Raw genomic sequence first — 27,960 nt, 5'->3', positions numbered from 1 at the left:
GAGCCGAGGACCTGTTTGGGGTGAGATAAGGGGCTGGGCCGCAGAGAACCGAGCGCTGAGGCCCTGCTAGAGGGCCAGGCTCGGGGCCAGTGCTGTGTAGAGAACTTTTTGGGAGTGTCCTGTATTTTCAGTGTGTAGTACATTAACCACTAGCCACTTGTGGCCACTGGATCCTTGAAATGTGGCTAATATAACTGAGAAATTGAATTAAAATTTTTTAAACTTTAATTCAAATTTGAATAGCCACATGTTGCTAAATGGCTACTGTGTTGGACGGGACAGCTTTAGACAGTGAGGCTGGCACCAGCGACTTTGCAGCTTTTGAGGCAGCTGTAGCAACACCCCAGTGAGGGATGGGACAGCGGTGGGGAGATCAACAGGGTCCGCGATGAGGACTGGGCAAGGGTGGTGCCCTGATGGGGTGGGAGGCAGTGTGTGTGAGTGGGAGCAAGAAAACTAGCAGGACTTTGGCCAAGAGAAGGGAGGATCCTGGAGCTGAGGAAGGAGGTCCTGGCCTTGGGTGTCAGCAGGACTTGTAGCTGAAGATGGCTCCAAGCCCTGGATGGTGGGCTACCCTAGGGGGAATGTGGTGTAGGGTATATCCTTTCTTCTGGATACTAGCTGGACCCAGTGTGGCTTCTGACTGAGAAGGGCTCTGCTCCTAGGCTATCTCACTTTGGACACTTTGGTCTGATTTTTCCCAAGGTTGAGGCATTTAATTTGGTTTAACAAACATATATCTGGCACCTGCTCTGTGGGGCCCGGTGCTGAGCACTGGGACATGGTGGGGGACCTGTCATGTGGGGTCCTACATACCCTCCCTCCCTGTGTAGGAAGCTGGGAGTCCCTGCTTTCCTCTGCCTTGTGTTAGTACATGCAAGAGTATGGGTGCACCTGGCCTCACCTGCTCCCAAAACTTCCTGCCACCCTAGGACTGAGGTCAGTGTGGGAGCCCTTGGCTGGCTTTAACTAGACAACCTCTGCCTCTGCCTCAGCCCCCAGGACCACTGGCTGCCCACAAGAGATGAAGGATGGCATCCAAGGGGGCTGGCTTGTCTTTCTCCCGCAAGAGCTATGGGCTTACCTCAGACGATGAAAAACCCAGGGTCACAGGTAAGGGCTGGCAGGGCTGGGAGGAGGCTCCTTGTTTTGAGGGAAGGAGAAGGAAGAGACCAAGGCAGCAAAGTCCCAGGTCCAGTGAGCCTCGGGCCTTGCTGCACCCCTCCTACCTGTCAGCCAGCTCCTCTCTACCAGCTGCCAGGGAGCAGTGCACCCAGCATGACTGCTCTTCTGACCCCTGTGGCTGGCTTAGGACCAGAAGCCTCAGGCCAGCAGAGCTGAGAGTTGCACTGGCCATATGACCCTTCTCTCCCTTCTGACCTGTGGCCCAGGCATTGTGCACGAAAAGCTACTGAGTGACTACCTGCACCGTGTCTTTTCCTCTCCTGAGCACACACCCGCCGCAGCCACCAGCAGGTATGGCCTGGTGGGTAGCCCTCCTCCCTCTGCAGGACCAGACCAGAGGCTAGAGGCCGCCTTGTGGGGAGGAGGGCCTGGGCTCTGGGTAGGCTGGCTTGGGTCTCGTTCTCACTGCTGATCCTGGCTGTGGGACCTCTGGTGTCTGCCTTCTGGGCTCCGCTTCTTCCTCTCCCCTGACAGTGCAAGTACCTTCCTTCTGAGGGAGTTGTAGTGGTCAGAGGGGTGGTGCAGTCAGTGCTCAGCGTAGCACCTACTCCACAGTCAGCATCTGACCCTGTGAGCATCTGCCCACACCTCTCCCCACCCTAGCCCTCTGCAGCTTCAGCCTGAATCTCTAAAGTACAGACCTCACCAGCCCCCTTTCCTTGCAAGTTTAATGCATTTAAGTTTAATCCATATCAAAGTTACAAGTGCATTTTAGCAAAAACTTAGAAGAAAGAGCATCTATCATCTCGTTATTCTAATATGACTATTTGGGCAGGATTTCTTGATTTCACAATCTATGTAGTTTGGATTATGCTGTATAGAAATACATTTTTTAATTAAAATTTTTTGTCATCGTCAGTCTTTTTTTTTAAAAAAATTTTATTGAGGAATTATTGACGTACAATAAACCACATTATTTAAAGGGAGCTTTAATTGGGGTAACCTGTGAAACCATCACTACCATCAAGATAATGGACATATTACTCACCTCCAAAAATACTGAGAAGTTTAAATCCTGTTTTTGCCACCCAGTGGTATCCTCTGAGTGTTTTCCTACATTACAGATTGATCCTAGTGGGTATCTTTTAGGGCCATGGGTCGGCTCTCAGCCATGCTCTGGTTTGGAGGGGTCTTTGCTTTTGCTTTTTTTGTAGACATGCTGTGATGATGCCCAGGCTTGGACTCATGTGGCTGGAGTATTTGAACTGTAGTCACTTTTAAAAAAATTTATTTCAGAAAGAGGAAGAGAGAGATAGAAACATCGATGATGGGAGAGAATCATTGATCGGCTGCCTCCTGCATGCCCTGTACTGGGGATCGAGCCTGCAACCCAGGCATGTGCCCTGACCGGGAATCGAACCATGACCTCCTGGATCCTAGGTTGATGCTCAGTCACTGAGCCACACTAGCCAGGCTGCAATCACTTTTAAGACTGTTGCTAAATTACTTCTTGCAAATTCTGCCTCCTTACTGGGAGGCCTGGGTGTCCCGTCACTCAGCCTCTTGCCAGCCGGGGCTATTCTGTCTTTCACAGTCTCTACTCTCTGGATGGGCACAAAGGGCAGCTTTGTTGCCTGTTCCATTTAAGTGTCTGTGGTGGCCAAGGGGTTCCTATTTCTTGAGGGCTGCTGCCTGCCTCCACCCCAGCCCCAGCCCAGGACTGTTCCCAGGGCCATCTGATCCCTACTTCATGTGATACCAGAAATGAGCCTGCTGCCGCTGATGCTGTGGCTGCCAGGAGGGAAAGCAGGTGTCGGGGCTATCAGTCAGCGGCTGTGTGGATGGAAAACCCTGGGCAGTCCACAAAGGGCAGGCAGTGCTAGGCTTGGCCAGATGGGCAGTGGTGCAGGCACTCGGAGAGGCTGTCTCAGGTCGCCTGCCCCCAGCTGCTCTGGAGAGCAGGCATAGGACCAGGGTATCCCTCCCAGGCATGGGCCAGGAAGAACTAGTAAGGAAGCCTCCTTTATCCCTGGACCACTGGGGTATTCAGAGATGAGACTGGCGGCAGCCTTTAACACTACTGTCTGAGCACCCCATTATATGGCCACCACATATAATTACATGGCTTTGTGCATCTCTGCCTCCTGCAGCTCTGGGTTAGTAGGAGCTCACAGCCAGAGAGGAGCATGTGGTCCCTGAGCCTGGGTTGAAGCTACCTTGCCAGAAAATGGGTGCTTTGGCCCATCTGCATCCCCTTCCCGACGCTACTCGCTAGGCAGAAGGATGGGGTAGGAGCTGAGATCAGAGGTGGAAGAGCAGGTGCTGGCAGTCTGTGGCCTGGCTCCAGATGGGTATTGGGCCTCTCCTCTGCCTGAGACCTGCTAGTTTCCACCACCCCATTCCCTGCTATTCTTAGCAGCTGAACTCAGGGCAGAGCTGGCTGACCTGAGACAGCCCTTTCTCCTCTGAGTATGTATGCTGGGAGGGTGAGGGGGCTACTCAGATTTTCCCAGTCCCTTCGGCTGGGACGGGTGCTCTACTGGCCTGTACAGGTTGGTACAGGACAGAGGGCTGAGCCCTTCATACTGCCAGGATATGTCTGATTCCATACACAGACTTCCCTGCCTGGGTGGTGGGGAGACTGGAAGTCTGCCCCCAGAGGAGCATCAATCAGGGCTGGGGTCAAGGGCTGGATGAGCTGTCCGTGGTACTGACTACGTTGGGGACCAGCAATTCTTCCAGCCTTCCTTTCCTCAGTATAATCAACGTAGCCACCTTTGCGAGCAGGAAGGTTGTGAGCTATACAGGGAGCATATGTTGTTCCTGGAGTCTTTGCAGCATCTCTGACATACAGCTGTGTCACTCTCTATAGATGAGGGAATTAAGACTTAGAGAGGACTCGTTGTTTAACAGTCCTGAGAGCACCACATTTTTAGTTTTGCAGATAATCTAGCCTTCTCACCCGCCAGGTGCCGGAATCTAGGACTAGCACTACTTTTTTTCTGGAGTCTAGGCAGCCACCCTCTGAAGCTCAGGGGACAGAGCAGGAGAGGGTTTAGTGTCATCTGGCTGGTTTTAAAGACTTTTGGGTCCCTCACAGCTTCTTGCTCTTCCCAGGAAACCCCTGAACTTCCAGAACTTGCCAGAGCATCTGGACCAGCTGTTACAGGTGGACAGTGAGGATGAGGAGAGCCAGGGTATGTGGCAGCTTCTGGAGTGGGGTTAGGGAGCCAGGGCCTGGGGCTGCCCTGGTGAGCTCAGTGTGCTCTGGGCCCTGCCTGACCCCACGCCCACCTCCTTTTTTCAGGACAGGCGGAAGGGCGGCTTGGCCCCTCCACTGTGGTCCTGGACCACACGGGGGGCTTTGAAGGTCTTCTTCTGGTGGATGATGACCTCCTGGGGGTGAGTGAGGGCATGGCATGGAACCCCGGGTCCCAGCCCCTTTTGACACCTCTCTAAACTCCTCCCAATGTATTCTGGTGTCCCTGCCTTTATTGATGGTTCTGCAGCCACAAACCCTTCCTGATGTGGCAGATTGAGTCCCAAGCCACTGAAACCTCCTGATATACCCCTGAAATCCTCTTGGAAGTAGTCCAGCCCCAAGGTGTTCCCAACACAGCCATGAGCCCCTCCCATCATGCTCCTGGCTCAGGATCCCTGCTCATGCAGGCCTAGTCCCTCCCACTCTGCTCAGGCACAGGGCAGCATTGGCCACAACAGGCCCGTACCACCAAAGTGGGCAGAGTGAGGGATGGGGCATTCTCCCTCAGGAAGGCACCCTGTGTGCCTGGGAGGAGGCTCACCACCCCTCTCCTTCACCAGGTGATTGGGCACAGCAACTTTGGTACTATCCGCTCTACCACTTGTGTGTACAAAGGTGAGGCCGTGCTCCTCTGGCTCAGGGAGTTGGGAGAAGGTTGGAGGTGGAAGGCAGTCTTTGTTTGCCTGCTGGGCCTTACTTGGCTTTTTCCAGGGAAATGGGTCTACGAGGTCCTCATCTCCTCCCAGGGGCTCATGCAGATTGGTTGGTGCACCATCAACTGCCGCTTCAACCAGGAGGTATGTGTAGGTGGGGCCCTCCAAGGGAGACCTCTCCTACTACAGCCTCTAGACCCTCACCCGACTGCTCTCTGGGAACGTGTCCCACCCCAGGAGCCATGCGGGTCCAAGGTTGGTGGCTGTTGGGCTCTGGCCCTGCCCCGGCCCACCTCTCCTGGACCTCACAGACCATCCTCCCTAGGAGGGGGTTGGAGATACGCACAACTCCTATGCTTACGATGGCAACCGGGTGCGCAAGTGGAACGTAACCACCACAAATTACGGCAAGGTGAGGGCTGAGTCCCCTGTAGCCCACCTGCCCCGTGTCCTTTCCACAGCTTGTCAGGTGCCACTGGGAAGCTGTGAGGGACTGTAGGGCACCAGGGAGGGGACAGGGACTCGGGTCTCTTCTGGGTGGTAGTAGAGACGCAGCCTGGGGAGCACAGTGGGCAGGCTCCCTGGCTTCTGCACATGTGTAAGGCTCCTCCCCTGTCAGGCATGGGCAGCGGGGGACATCGTGAGCTGCCTGATTGACCTGGACGATGGCACTCTCTCTTTCTGCCTGTGAGTCTCCTGCATCCCTCCTCAGATCTGGCCTCGGGGACCTCCCCGGGCTGCCTCAGTTTCCCGTCCCTGTGAGGGGGTGACCTGAGGGTGGACAGCCCCAGCAGGGGCCTTAGCACTGGCTCACAGGCTCTCCCTTCTGCTCCAGGAATGGCGTGTCCCTGGGCACCGCCTTTGAGAACTTATCCCGGGGCCCAGGCATGGCCTACTTCCCAGCCATCAGCCTCTCCTTCAAGGAGTCCGTGGCCTTCAACTTCGGCAGCCGTCCTCTGCGATATCCTTTTGGGAAGAAGGCTGTGGAGGGGCTTGGAAAATCCCAGGGAAGCTGAAGGCAGCTCCCTGCCCCAGGAGCTCCTTGGGCAGGGCCTGGGCCCTGGCTGTGTCCGGGAGTGAGTAGGGCACAGCTTCGGTGAGGGCTGAGGACAATAGTTCCTGTAGCAACCTTGTTAGGTGGGTACCATTATCGTCTCTGTTGAACAGACGAACAGCACATAGTAGCAAGAATGTCACCCTGCAGAGAGTAAGCGTGGGAGTGATGCCAAGCAGGCCCCGCCTCCTGCCCTGGAGCCCAGGCCCCTGCTCAGTGGTCTTGGGGGCAGGAGGGGGCACAGGTGCGTCTGAGCCACAGATGCAGTAGTGCTGGCTTAACTCTGTGACACCTACCCAGTGGCAGGCTACCGGCCCCTGCAGGACCCACCACGTGCCGACCTGGTACGGGCACAGAAGTTGCTGGGTTGCTTCCGGGCATTGCTCAGCGTGGAGCTGGACCCCGTGGTGAGCCAGAGTCTGGGCTGGGGGAGCTGTGGGCCTCCACCACCCTCTGCCCCTAACATTCCTCCCCCACACAGGAGGGGCGGCTGGTGGAGAAGGAGAGCTCCGAGTGGCGGCTGCAGGGCCAGCCCACTGTCCTGCTCACGCTGGCCCACATCTTCCATCGCTTTGCGCCGCTCCTGGTGAGGGGACATGGGTAGGGGAAGAGGCAGCCGTGCTAGAGGCACCTGTGCTAGGGGCTAGGGTGCCAAGGTGCATGAGGTCTGCACCTTCACCCAGCAGGGGCCCTGTGTGACCAGAAACCTCGGACCCCAAGGATGTCACCCAGCAACAGAAGAGACTCTTCCAGCTGAGAGTCTCGGGATGTCCTAGAAGGAAGGTTGAGGGGCCATGATATCACAGGCCAGGGAGCTGCATTGGCAAAGCCCCAGAAGGGTTGCTTAAGGGGGCCCAAGGGTCCATCTATGCCTGTGGCCTCGACCACATGCCATGGCACAGGTGCCCTGAGTGGGTGGAAGGCCACCACCTCACCAGTGCACATCCTTGGAGCAGCGCAAGGTGTACTTGGTGGAGTCGGTGCTCACGACCTTCCTCCTGGGCGTCATGGAGAAGGGCACCCCCGCGCAGGGGCAGTCCATTGTATGCCAGGTCCTGGACCTCCTGTGGCTCTTCATGGAGGTGAGACTCCTGAGCTCGGGCCTCAGGCTGGGATGTTGGGCTCCACTGGGATGGGGTCTAGGGAATGGTTGCCTGGGAGCCTGCCCTCAGCCTGCTTGGTGTGCAACTTCGCCTCTCTCTCCCAGGACTACGAGGTGCATGACTGCCTCAAGCAACTGATGATGTCCCTGCTGCGGCTATACCGGTTCTCACCCATCGTTCCCGACCTAAGCCTGCAAGTGGGTGCTCATGCCACTGCCCTGAGCCCCTGGGCCTCACCTGCCCACTCTGAGCACCGTCTCCCCATAGATCCACTACTTGCGGCTCACCATCGCCATCCTGAGGCATGAGAAGACCCGCAAGTTTCTGCTTAGCAACATTCTGTATCCTTCCTTTGCTGCCCGGCAGTCCAGGCATGTACCCCCAGTGGTTGGCAGAGGCCAGGGAAGGCAGTGTGCCTCTGGCCAGGGGTCCCCAGGGAGGCTCAGGAGGACCAAGAGCCACCCAGTATGTGAGGCCTTGTCCCAGGACCTTCTCTAAAGCAGGGAGGATAGGGCAGAGACCCCGGTTGGCTGGCCAGCCCGAGCAGGATCTCCAGGTGGCTGCAGATCCTTGGGCTACGTGGAGGTGTGGGGGCACCACAGGGCCTGCCCTTCAGCCAAAGCGCTGCACTTCAATCACGTTCCAGGTTGGGGGTTCCCGAGATCTGGAAGTCAGCTCTTCCTAGTCCCCCAGAATGTCGAGGATGCGCGAATAGAATAGGAGGGAAAGTGGAGCTTCGGGCCCCTGGCTAGGAGGCCTATGCTAGTAGCCATCTTCTCTCTCTTGGGTCTTCAGCCTCCAGGAGGCAGAAGCAAAGCTGGGTGACGGAGAGGCCACCAGGCGCTCTCTCTCCAGCCTGACCCACAGTCACCTGTCCCTGTGACAGGCCTTTACTGCGCACTTGCTGGGGATTGGGCTTGGGCTTGACAGCCACAGCCTTCCTGGGGCTCACGGAGAGACAAGCAGAGTAGCGATGACACCTGGGTGGTGAGAGCACTGTGGTGGGCACGGCAGAGGTGGGCAGGGCTTCCCCGGGGGACCCTTGGATGTGTGGGGTGCCCTCAGATGAGCAGAGCTCTGCCTTGACAAGCACCAGCTTCGACGTGCTCCGGTCTGCCGTCTTCTTTCACATCAAGAGCCCGCTGCGTGTGGAGGAGGCGGGCCTGCAGGAGCTCATCCCCACCACCTGGTGGCCCCACCGCTCCAGCAGGGAGGTGGGCGGGCTGGAGGGGTGGCAGGCCAGAGGAGGGCTGGCCCAGGGCTGGGGTGATGGGTGAGCCCTGCTGTCTTCCCTCCCTGTCCCCTGTCTAGGGCCAAGACAGTAAGGAGGTGAAGGATGAGACAGCCGAGGAGCGGCTGCGGAGGCGTGCCTATGAGCGGGGCTGCCAGAGACTCAAGAAGCGCATCGAAGGTCGGGCCTGCCTGGGCCTGGGTGGGCTGGCGGATGTGTGCGCATGTGTACTTGGGGGTGCTTGGTAGTGACCATACCCAGGCTGGTCTCAGGGTCCCTGGTGGTGGCACCCCATCCAAGCCTGCACCCCCCTCCTCTCCCTGGGAAGCTGAGGGCAGGGCTCTGCCGAGGGCTCAGTGTCCTGTTCCCACCCCACCCCCAGTGGTGGAAGAACTGCAGGTCCAGATCCTGAAGCTGCTGTTGAACAATAAAGATGACAATGGGGTGAGTGGCTCCCAGGCACCTGTGGGTCCCAGGCTGGGAGGGCAGGGCAGGCTCAGCTCCCATGGCAGGGGCCAGGCTCAGGCTCAGCACTGAACCAGTCCAGTCTGCAGCCAGTCTCAGCTCATTGCAGCTTCCTTTTCCCTTCCCCTGAAGGGTGAAGCTTCTAGGTACATCTTCTTGACCAAGTTCCGGAAGTTTCTGCAGGAGAATGCCAGCGGCAGGGGGGTAGGTGCCCACCAGGCCAGCCTACAACAGCCCCCTGGCTGTGTGGCAGGGTCTGAACCCAGGCTTCTGCTACCTCTCAGCCTGCCTCCTTCCTACCTAGCCCTGGTACTCTGCCCTCCCTGCCCAGCCCAGGATCCTGGGCAGGCCTTGCATGGGGAGTGGGCTGGGCTCTGGGCTAGAACAGCTGCATATTTTATGCCTTGTGCCTACAGAATATACCCCTGCTCTGCCCCCCTGAGTACATGGTCTGCTTCTTGCACCGGCTCATCTCTGCCCTGCGCTACTACTGGGATGAGTACAAGGCTTCCAACCCCCGCGCCTCCTTCAGTGAGGGTGAGTGGGGCCCAGGCCTTGGGTCCTAGAGGCTGGGTGGAGCCAGGCACAAGGCAAACCCTGGTGTTGGTGTGGGGTGCTGAGCTGAGGGTGGGCATGGATGGAACCGTCCCAGGCCTCCTGCCCAGTGGAGTCCTTCTCCACCTACAGGTGGGTTCTCTGCTTGGGCAGTAGGAGCCCTGCACTCTAGGACTGCGAGCCCATGTTAGCACTGACTGTTCCCACAGGCTCCTTTCATCGATCCCAGCCTGCCCAACCCACTATGCAGTCCTGTGCAGGGGATGCTTTGGTTGGGCTTTGAGGTGCTGGGGCCCTGTGTTTGTGTGAGACACAGTCCTCAAGGGTCAGGGGAAGCCTTCTGGGCCCTGCATTGGGGGATACCCCACAGGGCTGGGCCAGGGCTCGCATTTTCCCCTGAGCAACCCACAGCTAAGAATGCCCCCTTCATCCCAAGTTGTGTGGTTGCTGGCACTGACCTGAATGGAGGAGGGTGGAGGAGGTAGGAGAGGCCACGCTGTGTCCCTGGGTGGGTAGGTGGCCAACGCCGGGGGTTCCCTCTATGCTAGGCCAGAATAGAGGGGGCAACCTCTCAGGAGTCTTCTTTCTGGGTTCTGACTGCTGGACTGGCTTCCAACTTCTTGCAGAGGCCTACGTCCCGCCGCAGGTCTTCTATAATGGCAAGGTGGACTATTTCGACCAGCAGCGCCTGGGAGGCCTCCTCTCACACCTTCGAAAGACCCTCAAAGGTGAGTGCAGGCCTGTGGGCAGCGAGCAGGTCAGGGCAGGGCAGTCTCTGAGCCAGTTCTGCCATGAGTGCTGAGCCATCCTGTTTCCACTAGAGGGCGCCCAAGTATCAGCCTTCTGGGCAGGGAAGTGCTGATCTGCCCACTCTGCCTCTTGTCTTGGGTCCAGCTATCCCTTTCCTTGAGCACCCACCCCAGGGGACATCTGGGAGCCTCATAATTAAGTAGAGGCAGGTGTGCTGACAGAGTGGGGACCATGGGATCTTGGTGAGGTCACTGGGGTGGGAGGTTTTGTGGGAGGGGCAGTTGCTGCCCAAGCTGCTTTTAGGGATGAGCACAAGTGGCTGAGCACAGCACAGGCAAAGGCAGGGATGACCCAGCATAGCTGAACCCAGCGTAGCCCAGAGATGGAAGCAGCCGTTGCACCAGAGAGGAAAAGTGAGGCAGGGAAATGAGGCCAAGGAGTCTCAAGGGCACAGTCTGAGGGCCTCGCCAGCTACAAGGCAGTTGTAGGCTCATTGCTGGGCAGGGGAGTGAGGTCGGGGGTGCTGCCTTGTGAGGGTCAAGAAAGGAGACAGGGTGACCAGTTGTTCAGGCAGCACAGGTATGGGGAGGGTGTGGGTGGAGAGGTGGAGTCAAGGGTGACCCCAGGCTTCTTGCCAGAGGCTGTGGGGATGGGGCACCATCAGGAAGGGGCTGCAGGAGGAGGCTGAGATGACAAGTTCGGTGCATGTGAGGGGCCCAGCCAGGACCAAGGCCTGGTCTGGAGGCGGAGCTGGTGTGGGCAGCTGTCAGCATAGAGATGGGAACAAGCCTGTGGTTGGGCCTGGACCCCAGGGGGAGTGTGCAGAGTGAGGTGAGCAGAGGCTTAGACAGTAGGGCAGTGAGAGAAGTAGAGGGGAGGAAGAGTGGGGGCACTTGGAAAGCTCAGGTCCTGGGAGACAGGGACTGACGGGGAGGGTATGATGGGATGCCTTCTGTTGCCAAGTCTCTGTGGGACTCCGAGACTCTCCGGGATGCAAAGTGAAGGCTGTTGGAGTAAGTGCAGGGGTAAGGCACAGACTCAGTGGTAAATGGGGCCCTGCCAGACCTCCTGCCCAGCCAACAGCGCTCTTTCGCAGTCCTGGGCAGCACCCCCCTGACCCCTCACCCTCCACTGGACTGAGAGCCCTCCTGCCATTCTTCCCAGACGACCTTGCCTCGAAGGCCAACATCCTGATCGACCCCCTGGAGCTCCAGGCGGCCACCATGGATGACCTGGACGGAGACGAAGAGCCGTCCCCTGCTGCCGCCCAGGTGCCGGTAGGGGCAGGCAGGGGGCTTCGTGTTGGCCTGTCCCCCCTCACTCAGAAGGGCAGGGGTGTCACTCAGGGCTGTCCACCTCCATACAGGCAAGGAGCTCCTCAAGGGCAGACGTCCTTGCTGTAGGTGGAGGCACAAGCCTTCCTTTCCCAGTCCCCAGCCCCATGAATCGGGGGAACCCTGAGTGGGCCCAGGTCCTAGGGAGCTGAGTGGCGTCTGGCCTCCTCTCTCCACCACAGCGCCCCACGCAGGCCCTGGCCATTGGGGGTGCGCTGCCCCTGCCCCGACCCGGCTGGCTCAGCTCTCCAACCCTGGGCCGAGCCAACCGCTTCCTCAGCACAGCAGCTGTGAGCCTGATGACCCCACGGCGGCCTCTGAGCACCTCGGAGAAAGTGAAGGTCCGCACGCTGAGCGCAGAGCAGAGGACCCGGGAGGACAGTAGGTGTCAGGCAGGGCCACGCACGGCGCCGATGGGGCCTCCTATCACATACAGCTCCTGCCCCGGGCAAAGCCAGGATCCATTCCCCTCCCCTCTGGTCCCCTGGCCTGGCAGCCTCTCAAGGGCATGGGAAGTACATTCAAGGCAGGAAATCAATGCCACAGAAATAGGTCCTGGTGCTACAGGACCTTGCCCTGCCCCTCCCCCATGTCCTCCCTGTAGTCCCTCCTTGAGCCCAGAACCGGGAGAGGGCTCCCTTCTGCTGTGAGGCCTATCCTGGCTCTGCAGGCTTAGGAGACAACTGGAGTAGCCCCAGCCCTGACCCTGCCCTTCCCCCCAGTTGAGGGCAGCCACTGGAATGAAGGCCTGCTGCTGGGGCGGCCGCCTGAGGAGCCCGAGCAGCCCCTCACGGAGAACTCCCTGCTGGAAGTCCTTGATGGTGCTGTCATGATGTACAACCTCAGCGTCCACCAGCAGCTGGGCAAGGTCTTGACCGTTGGTCCATGTAAATGGCATGCAGTTCTGCATGTTGCATGTATGTGTGTGCGTGTGCATGTGTGCTCCGGTTCTGCAGGGCTGCCAGGACGTGATCATGCATGTGAGCCTAGGCCATAGCAGGACAGGTTCCTGCCAGTGCTGCTTAGGCCTGACCTGGTTGACTTTGTGGAGAGGGTACTGTCTGGGGCCTAAGGTTGGGAGCTTGCCAGGGCTGGGGTCCAGGCTGGGTCTGAGAAACCTGCGTGAGGTGCACAAGGGTCACCATAGGCACGTGGTGTCCAATGCTCTAGATGGTGGGTGTATCTGATGACGTCAACGAGTACGCGATGGCTCTGAGGAACACAGAGGACAAGCTCCGTCGGTGCCCCAAGCGGGTAAGACCTGGACGGGCAGGTAGGTCTCTGGCTGGGGCAGCTCACCCAGGGCAGTCGACAGAGGAAATCTGGCCTGGCCTGGCCCTGCCTCTGGGGGTGACCTCAGCAGTTTTTCTTGTCCCCACCCCCGCCCTGACCATAGCAGGTCAGTGAGAGGGGGCTGGCACCAGGTCCGGGCACGATCTGAGTCCCATCAACCAGCCGTGGCCTGTGCCAAGGTGCCCCCGCCTCTGGCCGGCTAAGTGCTCAGCACACCCACTGTCCTCATCAATTATGGATTCAGTGCTGAGTGCTTCCTCGGCCCCTTGCAGAGTCAGCAGGAAGCGGGTCCTGGCTCCCCCACTCCCCGGGAGCCCCCTCCTGTAGCTCACCCTGCCTGGGGAGCAGGGCCAGGCGTGCCCAGGCTGCGCCACCCTGGCAGGCCACCCGTCCCCAGCTGGCAGCAGTTCATTGTGGAGCCCCTGGGCTGTCGTAGTGAGGGGCTCACAGACCCCCCAGCTGCATCTCACTTCCACATTCCCAGGGGATGACCATGCCCTGCCCTGTTCAGAGGCTTGCTCAGGCTTACCCGCAGGTCAGAGGCAGAGGAGGGTTTTGAAGAGAGGAGTGGGGTTTACCCCCCTTTGCTTGCCCCAGGCACCATGGGGCCCCTATGTGGCTACGTGGATGTGGGGCCATGTCCTGACTGTCCTTTCTCCTTGGGTGGCAGAGGAAGGACATCCTTGAGGAGTTGACCAAGAGCCAGAAAGTTTTCTCAGAAAAGCTGGATCACCTGAGTCGCCGTCTTGCCTGGGTCCATGCCACTGTCTACTCCCAGGTGAGCAGATGTGGCCTCGGCCTTTGGCTGCTGCCCTCCCCAGTCTCACTGGTCGGAGGTTGGGTAGGGTAGTGATGCCCCCTTCTGCCCTGGGCCTCTGGCACACACGTACTCCCTCTCCAGCCCTCATCCTCCCTCTAAGTCCCCTGAACCTCATGACCCATGAACTTAAGTAGATGCCATTTTTAGACACCCTAGTTCCCCTCCAGCTCATAAATCCTCAGCTGAACAGAGCCTGTCTCTACCTGCCTCCCCCTCCCAGTGCATCACAGTCTCTGTGGCCTCCCCCGAGCTTCACCCTCGCTCTTTGCATCTCCTCTGGACTCACTTCCACTTTGAGGCCACTGGCTTGCCTCTGCTCATTCACTCACTCACTTATTCAACAACATGTACCCAGAGCCTGGAGAGGGCCAGGTGCCATCCTGACACTAGGGACACTCAGTAGTGAATCAGAAATACGAGGCTGTGCTGTCCCTGGGCAGTCAGCCCCAAGGGGAGACAGACAGAGGGCAGGCTCCCCCTGACCAGCTTCAACCCCCAGGCCCCGGACCCTCCAGACTTGGTTTCTCTCTTTCCCTGTCCTGGCACCTCTCCCCCACTAGTGAGTGCCCTGGGACACTCCCCAGGTGCCATGTCAGCATTGGTCTGCCTCCTTGGGCAGGTCCCGCCCCCATGACCCGGTGATTAAGGCCCTTGGTGTCCCTGTCTTTAACCGGCCATCTCTACTTGCTTTTTCTCGTGGCGCCTCCCTGAGCCAGCCCCTCCCCACCTTTCAGCCCCCCTTTCTTGCTGCAGACCACCCTGCCTTCAAGTCCAAGGAAGGTTGGGGCACTTCTCCCCACCCCTGGGATTTCCTGCCTGTCCACCTCCCAGGCACTCTTGCCACTGCCTCCCACACCCTCTTAGGAACCTCGCCTTCCCATCTCTATACCTTTTTAAATTGTGATGAAATATACATAACGTAAAGTGCACCATCTTATCCATTTTTCACAGTTGTGGTAAAATGCCACACATCGCGTACCTTTGCAGTCCTTTTAAGTGTACAGTTCAGTGGTGTGAAGTACATTTACGTTGTTGTAAATGTTTTCATCTCCCCACACTGCAGTTTAGACTCACTGACTCTTCATTCCCCCGTGCTCGGTACCCGGCAGCCACGTGCCGCTTTCTGTCTATGAATCTGACCCCTCCAGGTACCTCATTCAAGCGGAGTCACACGCAGTATTAGTCTTTTTGTCACTGGCTTACTTGACTTGGCATAATGTTCTCACGGTTCACCCATGTTGAAGCCTGTGTCAGTGTTTCCTTCCGTTTAAGGCTGAATAGTATTCCGCTGTGAATGTACTTGTACTATGTCCCACATTTTGTTTGTCCACTCAGCCATCGATGGGCTTCAGGTCGCCTCCACCTTTTGGCTGTTGTGAGTAATGTTGCTATGAACACGGGTGTACAAAGGTCTCTTCAAGGCCCTGTTTTCAGTTCTTTTGGATTTGTGCTCAGAAGCGGAATTGCTGGATTGTATGGTAATTCGACTTAAAATTTTTTTTGAGGAATGGACATATTGTTGGCCCCTTGTCAAAAATTGTTTGACTATTTATGTGTATGTGTTTCTGGGCTTTCTTTTCTATTCTAGTGATCTGTGTGTTTGTCTTTATGTTAGGACCACACTGTTTTGATTACTGTAGCTTTGCAATAAATTGAAATCAGAAGTGTGAGATCTCCAGGTTGGTTCTGTTTCAAGGTTGTTTTTGACTATTTGGTGTCCCTTGAGATTCCATATGAATTTTAGGATAGATTTTTCTATTTCTGCAAAAGATGCCCTTAGGATATTGATAGGAATTGCATTACATTTGTAGATCTTGGGGTAGTATTAACATCTTAACAATATTAAATGTTCTAGTCAATGAGCATGGGATGTCTTGCCACTTACTTGTGCCTCTGAAATTTTTTTCAGAGACATTTTGTAATTTTCAGTGTTGAAGTCTTGCCTCCTTGGTAAACTTTTACCTTCATTGTTTTAATGCTAACATAGTGGAATTCTTTCTTGATTTCCTTTTTGGGTTGTTTATGGCTAGTACACAGAAACACAACTGATTTTTATGTGTTGATTTTGTATCCTGCAAGTTCCCTGAATTCATTTATTAATTCTAACAGGGTTTTGTGTGTGTATGTGTAATCTTTAGGGTTTTCTGCATATGAGGTCATGTCACCAGCAAGCAGAGATAACTGTATTCCCTCCTTTCCAGCTTGGGTGTCCTTTACTCCTTATTAACGAGTTGCACTGGCTAGGACTTCCAGTGCTCTGCTGAACAGAGGTGGTGAAAGCAGGCATCCTTGCCTTGTTCCTGCTCTTAGAAGAAACACTTTCAGTCTTGCACCATTGAGAGTGGTGCTTGCTGTGGGCTTGTCATAATACAGCCCTTATTACACTGAAGTGCCTTGAGCTCACACGCCTGCTTCCTTTTCTATCAGTTTCTCCCACCAGTAAAGGAAAAGGCCCATGACACCCTCCCTGACTTACCGCGCCCACTCTCTCCTTCTGTGTCTTAGCACCTCATCTTCACTCATGGCCCAGCACGGGCTCCTCCATTTCTCTGAAATAGTCTTGCAAGGTCTCTCTCGAGCATCCACCCCTCTGCAGACACACTTCCATCCCATTACAGCGGCCCCGTGGCCGAGTTGGTGCCATTGCCTCCCCCGCACCCAGACTCGGTCTTCTCTGGCCCTCCGGCTCGCTGCCATGTGGCGCCCGGGCCCCCTCTGACGTCTTGCTTACATCTTCTCCTTGGCTTCGAAGGTTCGAAGGCTCATCAGAGAGCCGCCGTACGGCCCAGATGAGCTCGGGCTCCTCCCCAGAAGATGTGGGTGCTCTGAGTCTGGGCTGGGACCTGAGAAATCTGGTCCCCTTTGTGGGATCCTGACAGATTCTCTGGGAACCATACTGTGGAGAAGGGGGCCCTAGCAGTTTCTGTCCGTTCTGTGGCCTCTGTCCTGCCAGCAGTCACGCTGCCTCCTGACTGCTCACCACCTTCCCCTTTGGGCTCCAGACCATAGTTCTGCCTCCTCGGTGCCACCTCTTAAGGGCATCTGCAGGCACCCGTGCTTCACTGTGCTAAGCCACATCCCTTTGCCCTGCACCAGGCCTACTTCTCCAGTTCTTGTGACCTCCATGGAGGCTCTATCACCCCCAGAAATGTGTGCCCCACCCTTGGTGCGACCATTCCCTTCCCCCACAGCTGTCGGCACTTCCCTCTTCCTGCCCATCCAGTTCCTTTGCCTGCTTCTTGGGCCTAGACGAAGCTGTGGCTTCCTCACCCCCTGACCCCACTTTCCTCTGCAGTCCCTTCTGCACTGGGCAGTGCTCCAGACAAACTTGTGGTCGCACAGCGCCCTCTCACTTCAAGCCTTCTGTGCCTTTAAAAAAAGCAACCCAGAGTTCTCCAGGCCGGGGCACCCTTCTTGCCTGCTGAGTGCTCAACTGACCCTGCCTGAGCCACTGCTTGACTTCCTGGGATCAGTTCTCAGTTCTCATGTCTCATTCTGGGGAGGCCTTTTCTGGTTCCCAGACTGGCCATGCCCACTGTGGCCCCTGTGTGCCTCCCGCAGGAGAAGATGCTGGACATCTACTGGCTGCTGCGTGTCTGTCTGCGGACCGTTGAGCACGGTGACCGCACAGGTCCTCTCTTTGCCTTCATGCCCGAGTTCTACCTGAGTGTGGCCATCAACAGCTACAGTGCTCTCAAGAATTACTTTGGCCCTGTGCACAGCATGGAGGAGCTCCCAGGTGAGGGGGCCATTCAGCCTGGAAGGGGGCGGAGAGGGGCCTTTGGAGAGAGCCCTGGGAGTCCTGTTCTGGGCTGTCATGGCCCAGCAGCATGCATGCGCGTGGGGAGGTGGGGAGGCAGCCGGCTCCACTCTGCCTGCATCAGACAAGCATTTGCTAGCGTCCACGTGGCTGAGAGCCCTACCTGGTGCCAGTACGACAGAACCAGAAGCTCCTCCCCGGTGCTGGGGCAGGAAACAGGCAAAACGGATCCTTGCTTTCACTTTCTACTTGGTGCTGCTGTGTCCAGGAGCCAACTGGCCTCTCACCCTGCCACCCTGGCACTGCCACAGGGTGTGGCAGCTGTGCAGGGCAGTGGTTTGTCTCCATAGATCACAGCAAGGGGTGGAGCCCTGCTGGGGGCCACATGGGAGCCCCAGCTTCATGCAGACCCCTGATTCCAGGCTGGGCTGGGTGATTTATGTCTGGATCAGGCTGTGGCCTGCCCTTGCCTCACCTTGGACCTCAGTGCAAGCTTTGTCCTTAGAGGTAGAGCCGTGGCTGCCCAGGGGGCTTTGACTACTGGGCCATCAAGTGTGTGTGCTCAGATGGGTTTGGTCCCAGTCAGAACTCCTGCAAGGACTGCCTTCCCCCACAGGGAGTCTGTGCCTTAGCCTTTCCCCAGCTATCGGTGAATCCAAGCCCACCCACCCTGCCAAGGGACACGCCTGCCTCTGCAGCCCCCACTCCCAGCCAACAGCTCTTACTCCCCCCCTGCAGGCTATGAAGAGACCCTGACCCGCCTGGCTGCCATCCTTGCCAAACACTTTGCCGACACACGCATCGTGGGCACTGGTGAGGTGCCCTGCAGAGGGCCCAGGGGATGGGCATGGAATGGCATCTCTGGCTGGCTATTTTCTGCACAAAATGCTGGCCAGATGGGCATGAGGCATGGGGGTCAGGGCTCATACTAGGCACCTGCTGAGGCCTGGCATGTCCCCGCAGACATCCGTGACTCGCTGATGCAGGCCCTGGCCAGCTACGTCTGCTACCCACACTCCCTGCGGGCTGTGGAGCGGATCCCTGAGGAGCAGTGAGTAGGGGCTGCGGGTAGGGTGTGCACCCTGCCCTTAGCAGCACCACGCCCAGCCTCATCCTGGGCCTGCCACCTCTTGCCCTCGTAGGCGTATCGCCATGGTGAGGAGTCTCCTGGCTCCTTATGAACAGCGGCCCTGGGCCCAGACCAACTGGATCCTGGTGAGGCTCTGGAAGGTAAGCCCGGCTAGAGGGGAGGTGGCTGTGGCTGGCTGGAATGAAGGATGGCCCTGCCCCACTGACCTCCACTGACCCTATCCCCAGGGCTGTGGGTTCGGGTACCGCTATACACGGCTGCCACACCTGCTGAAAATCAAACCTGAGGATGCCAACTTGCCCAGCCTCCAGAGTGAGTATCCAGGCCGGGCAGGCAGTGGCCTTTGTCCACTGCTCTTGGGTTCTCAGACTTTCCCACTTCTTCCAGCCCCTCTCTGGGACTTGTGTTGGGCCCCAAACTCCCTGTCTATCCCCTGGAGTTTCTGTTCCCCTTCGTACCCCTAGCCCAAGGATACTCTGGGACTACTTCGCCTTGCTCCCCAGTCCCACTTGTGCCCTTTGGGCCTAAAGCTCTGCCTGGGTCACAGTGAAAAGAGGCAGTGTCTTCCCAGGCTGCTGACAGCTTGTGCAGCAAGGACCGTGCTCCCTGACCTCAAGCCTTGTCCCAGCGCCATGTCCTTCTGCCTCTTCTTTGCCATCTGCTTGGACACCTGAGTCCAGGGGGGCACAGACTTGGAGTTGGACAGGGCTCTAGAGGCTGTTCATGGGGCTTTCTGGAGGAAGGGGCATTTGGTTGGAAGCAGAGGCTATGTTCTCTTCTGGGGCCATGGTCTAGCAAAGCCCTGTGAGCCTGAGGACCCTCCTTCGGCCAGCCGGGGTCTTGGGTGGTCCAGCTGCCGGTCTGCCTGCTGCACGCTGAACTCACCCCACCTGCTGGCTCTCCTTGACCCACATGGTGTGTTTCTGCCTGTGTGGGCAGTGTTTTGGCCCGAAGGGTGTCCCCAGAGGCTGAGTGCCTTGTGCAAAGTCACACAATGAGTCCTTGCCAGTCGCCTTGGTCCTGCCTTCAGGGTGGAACTGAGCTGCAAGGGGAGAGTGGCAGTGGGGCTGCTCTGCGGCTGCAGGAACTATTGATTTGCATGAGGGAAGGGGGGAGGTCTGCCCAGCCCTACTGCAGCTGAGGGCTCTAGTTACTGCTGCCTGTCAGCCCAGACTTGGCGCCCACCACCTCGGCCTTATGCCAAAGCCAGGCCAAGGGCAGCAGAGGACAATAGAGGACGACAGGGCTTAGAGGAGGTGCTTGGGGAAGCTGGCCTTGGTATGAGTGAGGAGGGGTCTAGGTTACCCTGTGTATGTCTAGCTCTCCCCAGAGGGCCTGTGGATGAGAACTTGCTGGGGCTCGGGCTGGAGCTGGGGGCTGCTCCATACCTGGAAACAACTGCAGGCTGTGGCTTGCTAGGCAGACTTAGCCCTGCCCTTCTGCCTTCGTGACCTGAGCATTCCCAGAATCGTCTTTGTCCTTATACCAATGGCCCAACTTTAGGACAGAGGCAGACAGACGGGGCCCCTGACCGGAGTCCCTGATGTCCCTGCAGAGCCCTGTCCCTCCATCCTGCTGCAGCAGCACATGGCGGACCTGCTGCGCCAGGATCCCGACGTGGCACCCAGCTTCCTCAATAGCGTCCTCAACCAGCTCAACTGGGCCTTCTCCGAGTTTATCGGCATGATCCAGGAGGTGGGTCAGGGTGGGGTGGAGGATGAGGTATGACTGGCGCTGTGGCCAGGCCACTGACTGTGCCCGCCCGCCCGTTGCTCAGATCCAGCAGGCTGTCGAACGCCTAGAGAGGAACTTTGTGGACACCCGGCAGCTCAAGGTGTGTGCCACCTGCTTTGACCTCTCGGTCAGTCTACTGCGTGTCCTGGAGATGACCATCACACTGGTGCCCGAGATATTCCTTGACTCCACTCAGCCTACCTCTGAGATGCTGCTGCGGCGTCTTGCACAGGTGTGTCCATCGGGGCAAGGAGAGCCGGTGGGACCCTGGGGAAGCCCTGAGGGTGAGCCCACCCAGCCACCAGTGAACTACTGCCCTCACAGCTGCTGAACCAGGTGCTGAACCGGGTGACGGCGGAGCGGAACCTGTTTGACCGTGTGGTCACCTTGTGGCTGCCTGGTGAGGACCTAGGGGCCCTGCACTCTACACACCAGGCCCTGCTTCCTCGGCTAGGAACAGTGATACCACTCTTCACTCTGTACCAGGACAGCCAGGCTTGGCACCCCCAGCCTTAGTGCACCCCACTGTGGGGAGGACAATGGGAAGGGGGGGTGGCACCAGCCAGGCTAGCCAGGAGCCCCTGCAGTGGGAGGGCGCAAGTAGCGCATCCCCTCTTGCCCTCTCTCAGGCCTGGAAAGTGTGGACCACTACCCTATCCTGGTGGCGGTGACAGGCATCCTGGTGCGGCTCCTGGTGCATGGCCCAGCCTCAGGGTGAGTGTTGGGGACTGTGGGCCCCTGTGGGAGCTGGTTGTGTCTGATGGGGACAGGGCTGGACAGGCCTCCCTGCAGCTCTGCCTCATCTCTAAAATGGACCTCAGGATAAGATTTTGAGGTAGAGGAAGGGTGGAGAGCTCTAAAATGCCTAAGTAGGTGTCAGTAGCAGTGGCTGAGTAGGAGACTTGGGGACTCCAGCACAACAGGATCCCTCAGCCCGTGGTCAGAGCCTCAGGTGGGGCAGGGGCACCAAGACTCTGGTGGGGTGGAGGTGGCATCCTGGGATGTCTAGGACAGCACCGCTGAGATCCAGACTGAGCGCACACTGCTACCTGTGTCTGCGAAGGCGCCGGCAATGAGCATGTCCTGCCTTTATTAGGAAACTCCACGACAGTCAGATTCAGGACTTTTGAGGGGCCCCCATCTCAGCCCCCACACAGGAGGGTCCCAGCCCCCCTTCCCTGCCTCCCTGCAGTGGGAGCGGTGAGAGCTATATGAAGCCAGGGCCCTGCCTCTGCCATTAGGCAGAGACCAGTGCCAGCCCTTAAGAGGCTTCTACCCTCTAGGGACAGAGACCCGGCTCTGCCCATCCATCTTGGCCATTGCTCAGCAGGCTTTTACTGCTGAAAAGCTGGGGACGTAGGGCCACAGTGCCCCTTGCTGCTGTCTTGTGAGCCCATGGGAGAGGCTCTGCCCTCAGAGTGGCCTGTGATGCTCCTGGCCACAGAGGGAGCAGGGCCACCCAGGCTGGGGCCCAGGCCAGGCCCCCCGGGGTCTCTTGAGGAGCCTTGCCTGCCCAGTAGACTCTGTGTGGATTTGTGAAGCTGGAAGTAGGTTGAATGTTGGTGCATCAAGTCCTGTTTCACTGGAGGGGGGCTTGTTTCCTCCTTCCACCCTGGGGGTGGGGGCCAGGCCTTCCTTTGGAGCCCTCCCCTTTCCCCTGTGGCCCACTCCCTTACCCCCTTTGGGGGTGAGGGGAAGTGGCTATGCCTCAGTTCCTCACCACCACTCCTGGAGAGCTACCTTGGCCCAAGGGTGACCTGGGCTCCAAGGCAAGGACTCTTCCTGATGGGCCTTGGTTCCAATCCTCACGTCCCAAGGAAAGGGGGCCCAAGCAGGCCCTGTGCTGAGGCGACGCAGGAGAGTGGTCAGGGACCCCAACCCCTCTACTGGTGAGTGGGGCCACTGTGGTGCAGGCAGAGGACTAGCCCAGTGCTTCCCCCCAGCAGCTGGTAGTACTCTGCGTGGCAGCAGGGAGCAGGGCAAGCAGCAGGCAGGCGGTGGCCTGGATGGGAGCCCTGGGCAGCCTAGGTCATCACCAGCCCCTCAGAGCCTGTGGAACTAGTGGACTCAGAGCCAACCTTGAACCGCAGACCCATGGGGTTGTAGAGATCAAAGTCCTCAGCTACTGCCAGCTGCACACGACCATTGAGGCCCCTCCTGCCCGGCTCCAAAAAGACCACATGCTTGTGGACACTGGCCTTGCGGCTGGGTGCGTCGGGCGGCGTGGTGCTGAGCACCGAGGACTGTGCACTCAGCTCCTGGAGTGGGCTGGGTGCCCTGGGCCGGCAGCGGCAGGTGCGGCGGCAGCAGCGGCGGCAGCCAGGGCAGGGTGGTGCGAACAGGTAGAGCAGCACCAGCACCAGGCCGACCGCGCAGCCCAGCAGCGTGGTGTAGCCAGTGTTGAAAGCCTCGAGCTCAGGGTGCGGGAAGTGCACGCTCACATTGTACTCGTGCGTTTGGTTGTGATGCAGGCGGGGCCCCGTGGCCAGGCACACAAAGACACCCTCATGCCATGGCTGCACTCTTCTGATGGCCAGGCTGCCATCAGCCAGCACCGCAATGCTGCCATTGCGGGATCCTGGCGCCACCAGCAGCTCTTGTTGGGGTGAGACCCAGGCAACGTGCAGGGCGGGGGCACTGGTGTTGCAGTGTAGCCTCAGGGACCCACCCACCTGCACCTGCAGCTGCTCTTCGGGCCACTCTAGGCCGCGAGCCAGGGCAGCTGAGCAGTTCTCGAAGACGCGGCTGTGCTCAAAGAAGCGCACGCGGGAGGTGGGGACCTTGAAAGCCAGGCACATGTATTCGTGTGCGAAGTCACTCACAGCGCTCAGTCCCCGCTGGTGCCAGCGCTGCAGCAGGTGGTAGAGGCGGCAGTCGCAGGGCAGTGGGTTGTTGTGCAAGTAAAGTCCGTTCTTGAGAAAGGCCGGCAGTGCAGCCAGGTCGGGTACGGGGATTTGTCCCAGGCGGTTGGAGGAGAGATCCAGAGTGCGGAGGTGGGTCACGCTCAGACCATGCAGGCGGTCGAAAGAGAAGGATGCCAACTCGTTGCAGCCCAGGTAGAGCAGGCGGAGTGCCCCCAGGCCCTGGAAGGCAAGCCGGTCCAAGTGCGCCAGGCGGTTATTGAACAGAAACAGCGTCTCCAGCGCCCCCAGCCCTTCCAGGTCGTGGCGGCCGAGCGCCCGCAGCGCATTCGATGATAAATCGAGAAGCTGCAGGCCGCTGGCATTGGTGAAGACACTGCGACCCAGTGCCTCCAGTTCGTTGTGACCCAGGCGCAGGGCTCGCAGTTGGGAGAGGGGCGTTAGCCAGCCAGGGCGCAGGCGCTGGAGCGCGTTGTGGCTCAGGTCGAGTTGAGCAGCAGCCGCAGGTAACACCGCCGGCACGTCCTCCAGCCCAAGGCCGGCGCAGCTCAGCAGGTCGGCAGCGCAGATGCATTTGTGGGGGCAGTTATGGGGCGCAAGGGGTAAGAAGCCCTCGGAGTCCGGGGTGCCTGATCCGACGCGCATTGTGCACAGTAGTGCACCCAGCAGCACCGGCCAGGTCATGGCGGGGAAGACCTGGGGTGGGACCGGGCAGCTCTGCGTGGGGCACAGCTCCGGGACTCACCCCTTCTGCTCTGGCTCTTAAGTGCCCGGTGATGAAAGGCCGGGGGAGCAGAACGCGAGCTCCACCCCACACAGCCGGCGCTCCTGCTCCCTGGTTGCAGGTTGAGCTGGGACTGCGCTCCACTCTGCACTCCCTTCTCTGGTTTCCCCAGCTCTCCGAGTGTTTTCCCGGACACACTAAGCTTCTAAATGTTCGGGGGGGGGGGGGGCGGGGGGGGGCGGGGCAGCAATTACTCAGGGGCGGAGCTTCGGGCTCCATTGGCTCCTGCTGGAGGGGGCGGGGAAGCCACAACCCTAGGGCCTCTCATGGCCACCAGTCTGGCCCCAATTCCTCAGCCTGCGCTTGGTTGGCAGGTTCCCGCAGCGCCCATCTCCCCTGAAAGGGTAGCAGGGAAGCCTGGGAAGCCCGCCTTTAAATTGCTGTTTCCTTTGAAGGGTTAGTGTATGTTCCGTGGCAGGTGTAGTTGCACTGTCCTCTGGTGGTGCCCCTGAGCCGCCTTAAACTGGTACCTGGGTTGTATAGGTCCTTACTGGGATCTAGGACTTTCTGGGGAGGGTAAGAAGCAGGGATATGGGGTGGGCTGGATTGTCACCCCACCCCAACCCCTCCAACAGATACTGCTCTCAGATAGGTAGGCCCCAGTCTCCTGACTACTCTTTTCTCTCCCACCTAGGACAGAGAAAGCCACATCAGTGCTCCTGGCTGATCCCTGCTTCCAGCTTCGCTCTATACGCTATCTTCTGGGGCATCCAGAGCCCCCTGCCCCTGGCACTGCTCTACCTGCGCCTGACCGGAAGCGCTTTTCCCTACAGAGCTGTGAGTTGGCCAGGGTGGGTCAGGGAAGAGGGATTTGGGGCTGGGCCAGGTCAGGAGTCTCAAAAAAAGCAAATCCCCAGGCTAGGGCTACTCAAGAGGCACTGAGTCCTAGACCCACATTCAGCCTGACACCTCTTACCACCCCCAGACACAGATTACATCAGTGCCGAGGAGCTGGCCCAGGTGGAACAGATGCTGGCACACCTGACCTCTGCATCTGCCCAGGCAGCGGCTGCCTCCCTGGTGAGTGGGGCCACCACACACACACAGGTCCACACTCACCACCAGAATGCATGACTGTGCACACTGTGTAGACATATGGACGTTATTCCATATGTCCACTTGTCTGGGCAACCAACCCCAGCCCACCTTGCACTGTGCTCCTTGCAGCCCACCAGTGAGGAGGACCTCTGCCCCATCTGCTATGCTCACCCCATCTCTGCTGTGTTCCAACCCTGTGGCCACAAGTCCTGCAAGTAAGTGGGCTCCATGGGCACAGAAGGTGGGCAGGGCAGGCGGAGCAGGGATATACAGGCCCCCCTCATCCCCTCCTGTTGCAGAGCCTGTATCAACCAGCACCTGATGAACAACAAGGATTGCTTCTTCTGCAAAGCCACCATCGTGTCGGTGGAAGACTGGGACAAGGCAGCCAACTCGAGTGCCACCTCCTCTGCTGCCTAGGTTTGCCTAGTCCACACAACAGGAGCCTCCACCCTTGAACCCAGACCCAGGCTGGGCCCTATTTATGAGCTCCCCTTGCCAGCCTCCACCACCCCGCACCACCACATCCAGCCTCCTTGCTTGTGTGTAACCTTGCTGGTGGGGGCCCAGCCATGCCCTAATTGTGCCTGAGCTTGACTTTCAGTCTGGGCCACAGTGAGCATTAAATTATTATTCCATACAGCCCTGGCCCGGCCCTTCTTCAGGGAGTGGGCTTTGTGGGGTGTGCCCAGCAAGGATCCTGCCAGATTATGTCCACAGGAGAAGGCAGGTGTCCAACAGCTTCAGCCTTGTCTGAGCCTCCCAGACAAATGGCAGCGAGTCCAGGGCCTTCTGACGGGTCAAGCCAGTGTTCTCCTTGTCAATAATGGGGGCTCAGCCAGCCCCGAGCAGCCCCTCACATGATGATTCGAGGTTCCGGCACAGACTCGCCAATGGACTTGTGGGGCAGCACGCTGGCCCCATTGAGGTAGAGCTCGTCGTTAACTATGACATCCTCGCCCAGCACCGTCACGTTTTCCATCCGAACCTTGGGGAGGAAGGGCAGCCTGTCAGTGTGGCAGACACATCCCCTGCCCCTCTCCCCATAAGGCCCGGCCCTGAAGCTTGCTTACCCACTGGCCCACGTGGCAGCGCCAGCCCACGATGCAGGACTCGAGCCAGGAGTGGGAGCGGATGTGGGCATCTCGCAGCACTGTGCACCGCCGGATGCACACACCGTCCTCCACCACCACGCCAGGACCCAGGCTCACGTTGGGGCCAATGCTGCAGTTCTGGCCAATGCGGGCACTTGGATCCTGAAGACAGTGGGGAAAACACAAGTGGGCTTTTTGTCCCCAAAACTGAGGGGGGTAATGATGGCTGGACAAGGGCCTCACCACCAGCACGTTGCCCACAATGCCAGGACCTGAGCACAATTGCTCAGGCTTTTTCTGTCGCAGTGACTGTAAGAAGAGGCACATGCCGGTGAGGAAATCCTTGGGCTGCCCAATGTCCATCCAGAAGCCTGTAGGGAGGGAACGCATCAGGGGCTCAGCCCCACCACAGACCACCCCCGCCCTGCGGCCTCCCTGCCTCACCCTGCAGCTCCATGGCATATAGCTGCCCCTCCTTGGCCATGACAGGGAAGATCTCCTTCTCAATGGATGTAGGCCGCAGCTGTGGGAGTGGGCAGCTCGTGAGCAGGGTCACGGTGGTGGCAGCCTGCCCTACCCCAGCCCACCCAGGAGCTGCTCTTACACACCTGGATCCGCCGCAGCACGGCAGGGCTCAGGATGTACATGCCTGCGTTGATCTTGTTGGACACAAACACCTGCGGCTTTTCCACGAACCGGTGAATGCGGCCTGTGTCGGCCTCACACACCACCACGCCGTACTTGGAGGGCTCCTCCACTCGAGTCACCTAAACGCAGGGGACCTCAGGCCTAGTCCAGTGTTCCTGAACCTTGATGGGCATGCTGTCCTAAATCTCAGGGCCTGTTCCCCAAATGCTTAAATACTGCACAGCTCTGCGCCCACAACATAAGGGCTGGGCAGTTCAAGGCTGGGGGGTGGGGGGAGGCTGGACATGGGAGGTGGGAGTGTCAGAGAAGAAAAACCTGCTCCTTACCAAAATGGAGCCCTCCTGGCCATGGTTCCGGTGGAACTGCACCATGGCTTGGAAAGGGAAGTCGCAGATCACGTCACTGTTGAGGACGAAGAAAGGGTCTGCAGTCTCAGAGAGCAGATCCCGGGCCAGTGCCAGAGGCCCAGCTGCAGGAGGGAACAGGTCACCAGGTCACCCTTTTTCGGGGGGGCGGGGGGTGAGCCCTGGATCCATGCTCAGCAGGCCCCATTCAAGCTGGGTCTTACCCCTTTCCTAGCCGTAAACCCTCCCCAAGGGTCATTCCTATCTCTACTGACCTGTCCCCAAAGGCTCCTCTTCATGGGACATGGAGATTCTGATTCCTAGCTGGAAGGGAGAATCCCCGGTCAGGTTCCTCCCACCAGAGGGAGGTTGAGCGGGGCGGGGACCGACCGAAGGGGCAGGAGTGAAGAACTGACTCAAGCCTCACCCTCTGCTCCTGCGCCTTCATCTCCTTCTCCAGCACCTGAGACATGTAGCTCACGGCCAGAATCACGTGGTCCACACCCGCCTGTCGGACAGGACAGCGCAGGCCCATAGGCAGGCTTAGCCAGAGGAAGGGGCGTCCCCACCCCAACTCGCCGGCCGGCCCTCGTGCCACGTCCCCCACGGCCCGGGCCTTACCGCGGCCAGCGCCTCCACCTGGTGCAGCAAGATGGGCTTGTTGCAGAAGTCCACCAGGGGCTTCGGGATGCTGAGCGTCAGCGGCCGCAGGCGCGTCCCGTAGCCGCCCACCAAGATCAGCGCCTTCATCGCGCCTGCGGGCGGCCGGACACTGAGTCCCGGGCTCCGAGGTGTCCGCGGCCCGCCTGGTCGACCCCTGTCGCTCACTCCAGCCGCCGGGCCCAGCCCCGCGTCCTTCACCTGGCAGACTGACCAGCACCTGTCAGTATCTGTCTTGTCCACCCAGGACGCCCTGACGCCGACCTGCGGGCCGCGCCGCAAACCAGGATGCGAGGCTGGAT

General features: G+C 58.8%; 3 protein-coding genes across 4 annotated transcripts; 1 reads left to right on the top strand and 2 right to left on the bottom strand.

The window, feature by feature from the left end:
* The first annotated feature begins 5 nt into the window (after nt 1-5).
* On the top strand, nt 6-25,527 carry RNF123 (ring finger protein 123). 2 transcript variants are annotated; one of them, XM_016202879.2, is made up of 38 exons: nt 6-1,113; nt 1,392-1,476; nt 4,243-4,322; nt 4,433-4,527; nt 4,948-5,002; nt 5,099-5,184; nt 5,366-5,452; nt 5,660-5,727; nt 5,876-6,001; nt 6,387-6,501; nt 6,576-6,680; nt 7,051-7,176; nt 7,302-7,394; nt 7,465-7,538; nt 8,294-8,411; nt 8,509-8,608; nt 8,811-8,872; nt 9,026-9,097; nt 9,310-9,430; nt 10,075-10,176; nt 11,363-11,469; nt 11,715-11,913; nt 12,255-12,400; nt 12,703-12,786; nt 13,496-13,603; nt 17,207-17,384; nt 18,144-18,218; nt 18,369-18,456; nt 18,548-18,635; nt 18,723-18,807; nt 20,051-20,190; nt 20,273-20,461; nt 20,554-20,629; nt 20,859-20,943; nt 24,509-24,651; nt 24,800-24,894; nt 25,042-25,127; nt 25,212-25,527. In XM_016202879.2, exons 1-38 carry the CDS (start codon nt 1,032-1,034, stop codon nt 25,330-25,332), a joined length of 3,945 nt encoding a protein of 1,314 aa, XP_016058365.2. In that variant the 5' UTR covers nt 6-1,031; the 3' UTR covers nt 25,333-25,527. The 2 variants fall into 2 exon arrangements, with proteins under 2 accessions (XP_016058365.2, XP_016058367.2); XM_016202881.2 differs by lacking the exons at nt 6-1,113; nt 1,392-1,476 and having other exon boundaries at nt 4,080-4,322; nt 4,438-4,527.
* Nucleotides 21,571-24,006, bottom strand: AMIGO3 (adhesion molecule with Ig like domain 3). Its single transcript, XM_016202882.2, has one exon. The coding sequence runs from the start codon at nt 23,772-23,774 to the stop codon at nt 22,254-22,256; it is 1,521 nt and encodes a 506-aa protein (XP_016058368.2). The 5' UTR covers nt 23,775-24,006; the 3' UTR covers nt 21,571-22,253.
* On the bottom strand, nt 25,524-27,960 carry GMPPB (GDP-mannose pyrophosphorylase B). The gene is given in 9 exon segments (XM_087824737.1): nt 25,524-25,981; nt 25,983-26,168; nt 26,250-26,377; nt 26,451-26,529; nt 26,615-26,773; nt 26,981-27,123; nt 27,274-27,322; nt 27,426-27,506; nt 27,620-27,960. Coding segments are annotated over 9 exon segments (1,167 nt in total). The 5' UTR covers nt 27,749-27,960; the 3' UTR covers nt 25,524-25,768.

This window comes from Miniopterus natalensis, chromosome 15 (assembly GCF_054644295.1).
Source record: "Miniopterus natalensis isolate mMinNat1 chromosome 15, mMinNat1.hap1, whole genome shotgun sequence".
Classification (NCBI taxonomy): domain Eukaryota; kingdom Metazoa; phylum Chordata; class Mammalia; order Chiroptera; family Miniopteridae; genus Miniopterus; species Miniopterus natalensis.
Note: the sequence above shows the minus strand (reverse complement) of the source record. Positions and strands in the feature narration are given on the sequence as shown.

Bases quoted from the DNA above. Each gene is read 5' to 3' on its own strand.
- AMIGO3 (XM_016202882.2), bottom strand. From the start codon at position 23,774: ATGACCTGGCCGGTGCTGCTGGGTGCACTACTGTGCACAATGCGCGTC.
- RNF123 (XM_016202879.2), top strand. From the start codon at position 1,032: ATGGCATCCAAGGGGGCTGGCTTGTCTTTCTCCCGCAAGAGCTATGGG. The intron at 6,681-7,050 runs GTGAGGGGACAT...TCCTTGGAGCAG, and splicing joins ATCGCTTTGCGCCGCTCCTG to CGCAAGGTGTACTTGGTGGA. The intron at 7,539-8,293 runs GTATCCTTCCTT...GACAAGCACCAG, and splicing joins TTTCTGCTTAGCAACATTCT to CTTCGACGTGCTCCGGTCTG.